The sequence below is a fragment of the Orcinus orca genome, chromosome 16 (assembly GCF_937001465.1).
Source record: "Orcinus orca chromosome 16, mOrcOrc1.1, whole genome shotgun sequence".
Classification (NCBI taxonomy): domain Eukaryota; kingdom Metazoa; phylum Chordata; class Mammalia; order Artiodactyla; family Delphinidae; genus Orcinus; species Orcinus orca.
In genome coordinates this window covers 44,700,532-44,713,157 of record NC_064574.1, presented here as the reverse complement: position 1 = coordinate 44,713,157, position 12,626 = coordinate 44,700,532, and the positions used below count along the sequence as shown (strand labels likewise).

The 12,626-nt window shown below is 55.9% G+C and overlaps 1 protein-coding gene across 1 annotated transcript; it reads right to left on the bottom strand.

Moving 5' to 3' along the window:
* Positions 1–5,334: 5,334 nt before the first annotated feature.
* Positions 5,335–9,150, bottom strand: THBD (thrombomodulin). The gene has a single exon (XM_004270427.4). The coding sequence runs from the start codon at positions 8,951–8,953 to the stop codon at positions 7,199–7,201; it is 1,755 nt and encodes a 584-aa protein (XP_004270475.1). The 5' UTR covers positions 8,954–9,150; the 3' UTR covers positions 5,335–7,198.
* Positions 9,151–12,626: the final 3,476 nt, after the last annotated feature.

The window sequence follows — 12,626 nt, the reverse complement described above, 5'->3', positions numbered from 1 at the left end:
TCTGTGCATTTTGACATGTATAAGGTTACCCTCGTTTCACTGCCACCTCAGTCAAGCTGGGGACTGGCTCCAGGACCGTGTCCTTCCCTCTCGGTGGCCGTGACCCATGCGCTCTCCGAAGGGGAGAGAACTGGGGACAGTGCTCCCCAGATGCAGGCAGGCCACCCCAGCACAGCACCTCCCCACATCCCCACGCAGGGAGCTCTGCCCTCCTGATCGCCCGGATTTGAAGCCGCAGCCTGGGCTCCAGAAACCACCCCCACAAACCACAACCCAGGGCTTGAGCAAGTGCCGGGCAGGTTGCTGCCTCCTTAGCATGGCTGCCCCTCCCCTCCGGGGCTCAGAGCTCCCCCGCAGCCCCGCAGAGCCAGCTCTTCCTCAGGACCCAGCCCCACCTGTCCATCGCGCCTGGACGGCTGGCTGCTGGGCTCGTGCTGCATCATCTCAGCCCCGTCGATTGAGGCCGATTCCCTCGCTCTGCAGATGCAGAAAACCGCAGAGAGGGGGCCTTGCCCTGTGCCCTCGGGCTTCCCTTTCTCCTCCCGTCCCCGCGGGATTCCCCAAGTCCTACCTCTTAGGACAAGGGCGAAGATGCTTGAAGAAAGGGGGGCGTCAGTGCTGGCAGAGAAGGGCCAAAACCGGTGCTTCTGGTTTCGATCACCATTTCAAGACGAATTGAACAACGAACCATCTGTCCAATACGAGGGTGCAGGGTAGGGGGTGCGGATCTCCAGCATGGCTGCGGGAGTAGGGGTCCATGGGCTCAAGGAAATCGAATGGAATTGAGGGGGGAGGCAGAAGGAAGGGGGGAGGGTACAGGAGACTGAGGCAAGCCCTGTCTTCCTCTTCCTCTTCCTCACTGGGTGGCCGAGGGAAGGTTTGCTTGAGTCCAACAGCCCAGAGCGAGCAGCTGGGGCCGGCCTCCAGGTGAGGACAGGAGAAGATTCCAGGAGGACCGGGAAACCCGGCCCTAAGTCGAGTGTGCAGGCGAGGGGCTTCCCAGGATGGTACAGCTCGTGGATGTCTTGTTCAGGAGAACGTTAGTTCAGGTGCAGTCGGGGGACATGTCTGGCCTGGGGTGGGGGGCGTCATCACCACGGACCCCAGTTTGGAATCTTGGGGTTTTTTTCCCACTGGATCCCCGAAACCCTGCTGCTTCTGCTGCCCCATTTTGTTTCCACCATTTCCAGCAGTCGTGACTGAACTAACCATCCCCAGGGTCCTTCTGTCTTTCGCAATCACACTTTCAAAACAGGCTGAAGAGGATTTGATTCTGTTAGAATCTGATGTTAAAACAATATTTCGTTTCTCTCGTGAGAGGAAATATGTTGTTTGCCTACATCTGAGCCTGCTGACCAAAAAAAAAAGAAGAAGGACTCTCTCAAAACAAAAAAGAGATAGCGCTGAGCCCGGGCACACATTCTGAACGAGACGGACAGACAGAGTCGGGCGTAGCCTGTGTTATTTTCCAAAGAAATGCCGAGAAGGTCAGGGATGTTTTCAGATGTGCTCGGGTGCCCCCCACCGAGTCACGACAACCACGGAAACATGTTTTTCTATCTTCTTCGTAACCTCGGTTTCCTCGAAGAGATGACATAATGATTAACCCCCATTCGACACACGACCACTGTGAGCTTGGGGGTCTTCTGCCGCCTGCCCAGTCCACACGAGAAGGTCACGCCCAGGAGCCTCAGGAAGGGCTGTGGCCGTGCAGGGGGGCCCCTTGGGATTCCGTGGGCAGCAGCATTTCCTTACTTCCTACTGCGTGCCTCGAGGTGCCCCTCCTCCCTGAAATGCGTGATGTGCAGGCTTCCCGTCTTGCTTTGTGTGTCTTTACACTCTGGTGGGCTGCCAGGATTTCGGTCAACCCGGGCCCGAACGCGGGGTGAATGAGCAGGGCTATGGGAGACATGTGAGCTGCGTTTTGTTAAAACCTGTTTGCTGAAACGGAAGAGAAGCTGTCTGTCTGGTCATTCCTTGGAAAATCTTGTCTTTGTGATTCAAACATGAAAACACAGCGTCCTTGGTTCAGGGAGATCCTAAGGGCATAGCGAGCATCAGAGTGGGAAAAAGGCTTTATCTGGCCCGTTGTGTAGACAACTCCAGCGTCAGTAGAGGGGGAAGGACAGGAGGGAACTTTCTGGTGTCACGAACATATTCTATATACTGATGATGGCAGTAGTTCCACGAATGTGTGTTCTTCAGGACTCATAGAACTGTTTGCTAAAAAGGGCGGGTTTTACAGTCCAGGGGCCTGTGACTCCCCGGGGGGCTGAGTGCCCAGGCCCACGGCCCCCTGCAGTGCCCTCTGTGGCGGACAGATGGCTGGAGAGGCCAGGCACTGGCCCAGAGTCCCACCGGGACAGTTGTGGACACAGGGCCAGTCCCTTGTTTTGAACTGAAGTTTCTTTCCTCTGGCAGGTTCCTCTTTGGTGTGACTAGACTTGGGGCCCCAAGTGGCAGCTGGAGTTGGGGGGCGCTTCGGGCTGTGGTCACCCCTCCTCTGTGGCCTTCCTAGGAGCACAGTGGAGGGGGCTCTGCTCCCCCAGACTTTGATGGGCCTGTAAGCAGGGAGAATGGGTCTTTGAAATGGATTTTACAGCTGAGGAGGGACTGCATCTCCGCTGTGCGAGCCTCCCCTCCTGCGGCTCTGCCTGATGCCTGAGACCCCACCAGGACACGTGCCCAGGTGGGACAGCAGCCCTTCCAAGTGACCGCACCGTGCCTGGAAAGAACCCTTTCCACTTTCTGGAAACCTTGAACTTGCCCTCAAGACACTCCAGATCCCAACATGTCCTTTTGCTTTATCCACTTACACACCCACCAGTTCATTGTCGCGCATGCCCCGTTTAAGGAGCACCTGCTGTGTGCCAGCCCTGGGCCAGTTCCCTTCACCTAATCCTCATGGAAACCCCAGAGGGGCCAGGGCCGGCATCCTGTTTACAGCCTTGGGGTTTTTTTCTTTTTTCTTTTTTTTTTTGGCTGCAATGTGCAGCTTGTGGGATTTCAGTTCCCCAACCAGGAATTGAACCCGGGCCATGGCAGTTAAAGCACTGAATCCTAACCACTAGGCCACCAGGGAACTCCCAGTCTTAGGGGTTGTGTGGTGGCCGTGGCCATGTGACCACCCATGTCAGGCTGGGATTCAGATCTGGGGTGCATGACACCCACACTCTTTGTTGGCCCTGCTGGATTCTTACAATGCAAACTGTGCAAGTGTTGCCGTGGGGACATGTAAATAAGTCTAGAAGTAGGTGTTACCGTCTCAAATGATTTCAGTGCGTAAATGGAGCACAAGCGCGCTCTTATGAAACTCCTCCACTTGCACCGAGGATAGAATTCGACATCTCTAAGCTGACCTATGGTCCCCCCCTGCACTTTTCTCTCTGCATCCCACATCTGCAGCCTCATCCTGGACCCCCTCCTCCTTGCTCACCTCACTCCACACCTTCCGCCAAGACTCTTCCCAGCACAGGGCCTTTGCACGTGCTGTGCCTTCCACCCGGACTGCTCTGCCCTCAGCTCTGTGTTTGACCAACCCCTGCTTCTCCTTCACATCCAGAATTGTCAGCTGGCCCAGCAGGCTCTCCAGCCCTGTCGTGCTGTGCTCTTCCCCCCCGGCTCCTACCACTGTTTCAGAGGCAATTCCAGTTTGGGGGGGGGGGCAGGAATTGTTTGTTGTATGTCTGTCTCCCCCACCAGAGCTCGAGCTTCTCAAGGCAGGGGTTTGTCACCATGCCTGTCACCCACCAGTGACAGAGCACATGCTCAATAAATATTTGCTGAACGGATCCAAGCGGTTCGGTCTGAGGGCAAAAAAGTCATTTGAGTCATAAAATCAAATTCTGACTCATCCACCCTGGCCTTCTTCCCCAGGCCCCATGAACCCTGGAACGCCATCAGCGAACACACACCGCACACCACTGCTGAGACTGAGAGACCTGGATGACAACGATGTGAATAGAAGGCAGGGCCCGCGGCCCATTTCACAAGGGCCACCCAGGTTTGAAATGCTGGCGGATCATTTTTAGAGTTAAGTGATTTGTTTATATGGTGCCTTTCTCAGAGAGAGGCTGAAGTTTGGAAATCTCAAGTTCAGGTGAAGCCTGTACACAGAGAGCTGGATCTCCCACAGGACAGGAAGTGAGGCACATCGCGAGGGTCTGCGCCTCGCTGCCCCCCTCACCCTGCCGGTGTCCTGGGGTCCAAGATTCCCCAGTAAGGGTTCTTGCCTCTGAGTCTTGAAAGCGTGTTTTGGTTTTCTTGTGCTCTTGAGAAAGGCTCTCTTCTTTGGAAGAAGACATCCTAAAGCAATGAGACTCTGACAGTCAATTCTACTGCTCCTGGGAGCAGACCCTTTTGAAAAGTGGAAGGGCAGGTGGTGAGGATGACTGGCAAGGTATCACTCTCCCCTCTCAACCCCCAGCATGATTCATCTGCACCTGCTTTTCTCCCACTCATCGAGTTCTTCCTTCACACACACCTCTTATTGAATCTGGTTTTCCGCTAGCCTTCCGAGTCCTGAGGGCAACACTGCTGCACTGGCCATCTCGGAAAGGCACCCCTCACCTATCACCCACTCCACACACACCCCAAAGCCGTCTCCTTCATCCAGGATGGACGTTGACATCTCCAACTGCATCTTCACGACGGCAACTACTCAGATTAAAACTGAGAAATTCGGCATGATCCAAATGTATAAAAATATTTGGATAGTTGACTGAATTCAATTTTCTTCCAACTTTTGCTTTCTGAAAACTTTCAGAACACTGCATATAAAATTCAGCCAGTTTCACCATCCCAGGAAAAGGGGCCCAGGAAATGTGTTATTAAAAAGACAGTGTTTCCTCTCGCCAAGAGAAATGAGGATGATTTAATGCTGCATGAGACCTTGGTCTCTGAGCCACAGACTGACTTTTGTGTTTGCATATCTCTGAGAGCAGATAATGCCAAAGCATTCACAGAGGGACACAGCCAAGATTCTAAGAGATGCCCCAAGAAGGACTGTTTAACTCGTCCCAACAAATAATCCTATAATATATTTTAAAACACTTAGGCGTAAGTCCTGTGTATGAAGTTGTTATGGTTACAGAAGGAAAAAATAAATATTTGTGCACACAGACATAACATGAAGTCCTTCTACAGTGAAAACAATCTCCACTGGAAAGGTCTTTGAAAGTCAGAGATGGAGCCTGGAGCAGACGGAGCTAGTGACGGGGTGGGGGCGCAGCCTTTAAAGGCACCTCTTGGCATCCACATTGTCCATGAGCCTGGTTTAATAACATAAAATGAGGGGGCTGGGGGAGAGAGGTGAACAGACACAAAACCCAAGAGCACTGTTATTTGTTTATTTTCCACTTGCGATGTCATAAGCAGGAGTTTTGCCTGTGTTCTAGTTTATCTCCAATAAATAAATAACTATGTACAAATGTGCTGAGTTTACAAAACGGTAGAGGAAAACCTTTGCATTACAAAAGATACATTTACATGATACGCTTTTTTCCATACACAGAAGCACGAAGCATTTCATTCCTAGCTTACTTGAACCAAAGACCCTGTGTGGCAATGTCTAAAGGTGGGTACCTAGGCTTTTCTACCAGAAAGCAAAGCTATAAAAGGAAAATTCCTCAGTTTCTTGAGAATATAGGGCCTGACTCGGCCTGCTACTTATTACTCATCCATATTTAATCTATTCCAGAATGTTGGAAGCTGTCTGGGACAGCTCTCCTCAAATATACGAAGCAGACAACCCCCTGCTGATCTCATTAAAATGCAGATTCTTGTGCAGTAGGTGGGATGGAGCCTGAGTGTCTGCATTTCTAACCAGCTGGCAGGGGCAGCTCCAGCTTCTTGTCCCTGGACCACGTTCCAAATGGCTGGGCTTAGAAGGCCCCTCCGAACTGGGAGAACTTCTCGAGGGCCTGATCAAGGTGAGGCCCTAATTGGCCATGCTCCAGGCTGCATCCCCAAGCTCCCAAATTCAAGACACCAGTAGAGCTGGTTTTATTTGGGCCTACAAATGACACGAACGGTAAGAGTCCAAATGGTCATTGGCATGAATCCTGCAGCTCAAAACTTTCTTACACTGTCTCCCGGGAGGTGCTTCCATCTTCTCTCAGTTTAGAGCGACCATGTGAACAAACATTTTCAACATTGTCAAAAATAACTCAGTAATAATAGGAATAATAATAATGGGAAAAGACACTGCATAAGAAGCTTAACAACAATGACTACTTTTCAGTCCAAATCAAAACAACAACAACAATAAAACGGAGGTTCATTGTTTAAAAATAAAAATGAAAATCTCCTTGCGTTGAATTCCTGTGATAGTCCAGCAACATTAGTCTAACAAATGCCCTTCACATCTTAACCTTTGTTAAAATGATATTGCTGTGGAGGCCTGAAATTTCAGGACAAATTAGCAAACCTGCTGAAAGAACAAATTCCCAAGCATTCTTATTTCTAGTGTTTTTGTTTCTGTTTCACACAACAGTTCTGCCCAGGCAGACAGCTAAGGGCAGAAGTAGGGTCCAATACAGGTAGGGTGGCTCAGGTGGGTTGGCCGAGTTCCTGGGAGGGGTAAATTGGGAGAAATGAAAGGGCTGAAATGCCGCTTGGCTTCATAAATGCAAGAGGGCTGGAAAAGATAGTATAAGGGCCCCAGGACAGGTGGGAGCACATAAATACATAGACAGGGAAGGGGAGAGAGGGGAAGGGAGAAAGGAGGGAGAGATACAAAGTGAGTGCTGGAGACACAAGGGTAAGGGAAAGAAGCCGAAGAACAAAAAATACTTACAAAATAAATATCCTGGTCATTATCTATGACTCAATTACACTTCACTTAGTCCACTGGGATGAAGTCTGCCCCAAGGCTACCAACCAAGAACACTCACCCCTCCTGTGCCCCTCGGTGAGGGCATCGGACACTTCGCAATCTTGTCACTATATAACTGCCAACTCTGCCCACTTGTCCGATGACATAGAAATGGCTGGGGCCATACTTCTTCCAACGCGCCCCCCCCGCCCCCACAGCCAAGTGTAGAAGCAGCGAGAGAAGAGGAGCGAGCGTCTTCTCCAGTTCTGACGCCAGCCAAGGTGCTCTGGGGTAGTGGGAGAGAAAGGCTGGAGAGGGGAGGAGCAATAAGGCCCAGGAGGGAGGAAAAGGCCACCCAACACCTGGGCCAGGGAGGGAGGTCCCTCAGAGTTTCTGAGGCGTCCGCTCGGTCTTCACGTGCTGCAGCACCACCTCCTTGGAGGGGACCCCGCACTTGTACTCCAGCTCCGCCCGCGAGGTGCCTGGCTTCTTGCGCAGGTGGCAGAGGAGCGCCAAAAGCGCCACGACCAGAGACAGGCTCGCGATGGAGATGCCGACGAGCACACCCGAATGCAGAGGCCCCGCGGGCGGGGGCGAGGGGCGAGGGGTGGCGCCGGGAGTCGGGCTGCCCGGGAGCGCCCCAGAGCCGCCGTCCTCCTCGTCGCCGCCCTGGTCGCGGCCGCTCACCTTGATGGGGTCACAGTCGGTGCCAGCCTGGCCGAAGAGGGCCGTGTCGGGCCCGCAGATGCACTCGTAGGTGCCGGGGAGGTTGCGGCACTCGCCAGGGCAGTAGCCGTTGTTGCACTCGTTGATGTCCGTGCACACGGAGCCCTCGTCCAGGATGTAGCCCTCGGGGCACCGGCAGATCGCCAGGTTGTTGGGGTCACAGTCGGCCGGGCACGAAGTCTGGTTGCAGAACATCTGGCACCTGTGCGGGGCGTGGGGGATGGGCACGAAGCCCTCGGCGCAGATGCAGAGGTAGTCAGTTCTGCCCATGGGCTGGCACTGGTACTCGCAGTTAGTGCCGAAGCACGGGTCCACAGTCTCCACGCACTCGCCGTCCACCAGGTCGAAGCCGGAGAAGCAGTGGCACTGGAAGCCGCCCTTCGTGTTGACACAGCTCTGCGGGCACGGACTGGGCACCTGCGTGCAGTCATCCACGTCCTCACACCGGTGCTGGTCCGCAGCCAGCCGGTAGCCCGTCGCGCACATGCACGTGTAGTTGGTGGGCGCGTCGGGGAAGCCGGGGACGCAGAAGTGCTCGCAGAGTTGGTGGCACGGGTGCTCGGCCGGCACCGCACAGGAGCGGCCGTCCGCCTGCAGGGCGGTGTCGGCGGGGCAGAGGCAGCTCGACGCCCCGGCGGTCTCGTTGCACGCGTGCTCGCAGCCGCCGCCCTCCACGCTGCAGGCCCAGGCGCCCGGCGCCTCCCGGCCCCAGCGCGCCTCGGCCTCAGCGGGCGGCACCGCGCACTCCAGCTTCACCCCGAGGGGCATCACGGCGGCCGAGCTGCCCAGCGGCAGCGCTTGGAAGTCCGCGCCGCGGGCCCCGAACGGGGTGCTGTAGGTGACGGAGACGCCGGCGGCCGCCGCGGCGCCGGGCTCCACAACCAGCGGCCGGCAGGAGGCGGCGAAGTTGAACTCGCAGAGGAAGCCGTCGGCCTCCGCGCCGCACTGCAGCTCCTCCCAGGCCGGCTCTCCCGGTGCCAGAGCCCCGGCCGCCGAGACGGCGACGCACAGCGGACCGCAGAGGGGCGTCCCGTCGTCGTGATGCCGCGCCCACCTGCTGTAGCTGGTGCGGTTGTCGCCCGTAACCCACTGGAAGCCGCGCAAGGGCTCGTGGTGCCCCGGGTCGCCGCAGCCGGGCGGGAGCTGCAGGCCGATCCAGAGCCGCGGGCCATCGCCGCCGTCGCCACTCAGTAGCAGGGAGATGACATCCGCTGCAACCGAGGAGCGCACGGTCATCAGGTGGCCCCGCAGCTGCTCGCAGACCCGGCTGGCGGCGAGGAAAGTCGCGGGACCCCGGAAGAGCGCGAAGCAGTCGTGCTCGACGCACTGGCTGCCGAGGGGCTGCGGCTCCGGGGGCGCCGGGAGCCCCAGGCCGGCGGGGGCCAACATGCCGAGGAGCAGGACGCGGAGCATAGTGTCCGCACGCCGCGCGCAGGGGCCCGGCCGGGGCTGAGAGGCGCAGGGCGCCGCCGGCGACAGCCGCTCGCGTCGGTCCCGGACTAGGCGCGTCCGGCTGCGTCGCGCAGCCCCGGCGAGGCAGCCTCTGACAGGCGGGCGGGCCAGGGCCCGAGTTTATAAGTGCGCGGCCCCCCTCCCTGGACGTTCGGGAAAAGGAAGGAAGTGCCTGGTGGGAAGGGCTGATGCTGCATTCTCGGATTACTGGGTTCTCCGGGCGCCCTGCGCCCGCCCTCGCGCCCGGGATCACCTCGCGGGGATGAGTAAACTCGGCCCCGGCTGGGAGGTCCTCGGGCGGGGCCAGCAGCGCAGGCTCCCGGGAGGACAGCACCTCTGTCAGCGCGGCGACAGGACCCGCCCCACGCGTGCAGCCCTACAAGGGGCTTAACCCGCAGCCCTCCTTAATCTCCGGTCCTCTTTCTTTTCCTTCATCAAAGTGTTGTTACCACCTATTTCAAGGAAAAGGCTGGATTGCGGAGCTCTGGGAAGAGGAGACTGGGCGAGGAAGGCTTGGAATGAGAGGTGGGGACGTAGCGCCCAGGACCTGCAGGGCTGCGGGAGGAGGTGCCCGCCACCCAGAGGGTTTTGGGAGGGGCTGCCTAGGGCGTGGCTTTCCCCAAAACACGAGCGCAAGGAGAGCGAGCCACACCCTCCCCGGCCAGGGCGCCTAGCTCCGGAGAAGGAGGTGCTTGGAGACAGCGGGCGTGGCTAAGGAGACCACGCTCACAGGAGGAGGACTGGCCTAACACCCGGTCCCCAAGTGGGGACCCACGAGCCCCTGAGCGCCAGCTGCCACGGCCAGAGCTCATCTCATCGCGTGAGAAAGTCGTGGGGACACTGTCAGGGCGGCAAGGTCTTGCCACCCTTCGGAAGTGGTGGCAGGCGAATTCCCGCCGAGCCCTGTAGGGGCGAGCGAGTTTAGCCTGTTTGGTCTGAGTTCTAAAAGCATCGCAGAGGGACAGTGCAACTAGCACCCCCAAAGGGACCCGTGGTGTGCCCTTGCAGGGGGGGTCTGTCTTTTGAGGATTTTTCCCTTTGGCTGAGCAATCAGATTGACCCAGAGGAGCACATAAATGCCAATTGGACGGCAAAAGACATAGACGAGGGGCTGTCCTGGGCACGCGCGGGGTGGGGAGCTCTGGGAGGAGACTGGAATCTGTCACTTTCGCGATCTCATCCGCTCACTCTCGGATCAGGAATGCGGAGGGGTGGGTCCAAAGCAGAACGGTGAGGGGCAAACTTTTTTTTTTTTTTTTAACACCCTGCGCCATCCTCCGCCGCGGTCACTTACTGAGACGCGCCAGGCGGCGGCGCTGTTGAACTCTAAACGAAACCAAAGACGTTGGTGAACTCGAACTTGCGCTAAAAGGGTTGGGGTGTGGGGACCCAGAGGCCTCTCCCAGGGCAGGACACGCGGACCCCTCGTCTTACCCGCGGATCGGGCCCCCACGCCCAGCAGAGCCCAGGACTTGCGAAAGAACAGGAGAGTGTGGTGTCTTCACCTGCGGAAGACAAGCACCTGCCGGCGGACAGACTGACCGCAGTGACCAAGGGGGCGGGGCGGGGACACTCCGAAAGCGAAAGGGGGGAGGCACTGTGGTCCCCTGCACTCCCTGACGCCTGCCCGCGGGCGCAGAGCCTCCTGAATATCCCGCTGCCCCTCGGTACCCCACGAAAAGGGACACCGAGGTCTGAGGGTCCCCGGAGTGGGAGCGACTGCCCCTCCAAGAGGAGGAAGGAAAGACCCCCAGATCGGAGAGCCGCGCAGCCCAGGGTGGGGACGGGGCAGGCGCTGGCCTGACATCCCACTGGCTGCAGAGCTGAGTCAGGGGTCACGACTCTGGCCGCCCTGGAGAGGCTGTCTCGGTGCAACGGGCCCGGGGCGGGGCGGGGCCTCCAGACACCGGCTGGAACTCGCCCCTGCAGAGACCTCAGAGGTGGGCGCGTGAGACGGGAAAGGGGACCGGACCAGCCACACCCTTTGTTCAGCATTTCCAAAGGATTTCAGGACTACTGGCGAGACAAAGCCATAAACGAAGGGCGGGGCCCTCTGAGCCCGTGCCAGCCCTTAAAGGAGTTGAGGGACGTTCAAGCGTCAGGTCTGGCCGCCACCAGGCTGGGTCACTTCACGGATGGGTTCTAGCTGATTCACCCTTAGCCAAAGAGCTTTATCAAGTGTGGCAAGAAGCTTTTTTCTTAAGAGACGTAAAAAAGAACTTTCTAGTTCTAACATGAACACCTGCTCGTAGACTTGTTAACCCCTAGGTCCCCTGATGAAGACCCTGCTTGGCAGTGTTTCTCTCCAGAGCAGGTGGGCAGCTGTCCCTGCTCTGACTTAGAACTTAAGCGTCTCCCGTGGGGAAGGAGAAAACCGATGTGTGGAAATGCACAATTCCAGGTGCTCAGGGCTTCAGGACTGTGAGAAGTGGGGACTGACTCCCAATTGTTGCTGGTGATAAGAGCCCCAGGCCCCCCCCGGGGTGGAAAAGCCTGTCACTAGCACCTGAGGACACAGGACAGGGTGGAGAGGGGTGCATACCCTGTCCAATGCAATAGCCATAATCACCTGTGTTTATTTAAACTAAAACTCATTGCATTAAAGTTAGAAATTCGGTTTCTCAGTCGCACTAGCCACATGTCAAGTACCCCACAGGCTCGTGACTACAAATTGAACATTACCGAGAAAACACTTGATCATCGCAGAAATTGCTATTGGACGGCGCTTGTCTACACATAGAGCCAAGTAATGACCTCAGAGAAGTCATTGGTGGGGGCATATGAGTGTCCCTTCTAGGATTCCAAGAACACCGTCTTGCAACCATTATTGTTTTCAAGGTAATTGTTGTGAAAACCGCCATCAGAATCTAGAAGGGAAACCTTAAGAAGAGTAAAAACTGGGACTTCCCTGGTGGTGCAGTTGGTGAGAGTCCGCCCGCCGATGCAGGGGACATGGGTTCGTGCCCCGGTCCGGGAAGATCCCACATGCCGCGGAGCGGCTAGGCCCATGAGCCATGGCCACTGAGCCTGCGCGTCCGGAGCCTGTGCCCCACAATGGGAGAGGCCACAACAGTGAGAGGCCCGCGTACAAAGAAGAGTAAAAACTGTATAATCACTATTAGTACTTGACTAATAAATACATCAATATTATATTTAACCTGGATGTTAAGTATAATAATTTAGATATTAAGAAGAAAGACATTTAAAAGATAAAAACATTATGCTTATAAGCCATAACAGTGTTAAAATATAGACACAAAAATTAAGTCTCTGTGGTGATGCAGCAACATATGAATCTAATAGTGGAAATTAAATGCCTGGTGAGCAAATGTTACTCAATAAACAACAGTCTGCCACTGTAGCAGAACGCAGGCTTCACTAAATATTTACTCTCAGCCAGACTTGAAGAAAGAAGTGAGGTGAAAATTAACAGTACTTTATTGGCCCATTCTTTATAAAAAGAAAATATGTTGCATCTACCCAAACCCCACATGTGATACCATATTTGATGATGAAAGACCGGAAGCTTTGCCCCTAAGATCAGAAACCAGACAAAAGTGCCTACTCCCACCACATCACTCAGCAGTGTGCTGGAGATTCGAGCTAGATTCTAGCCGGGGCAGGTCCACATGGA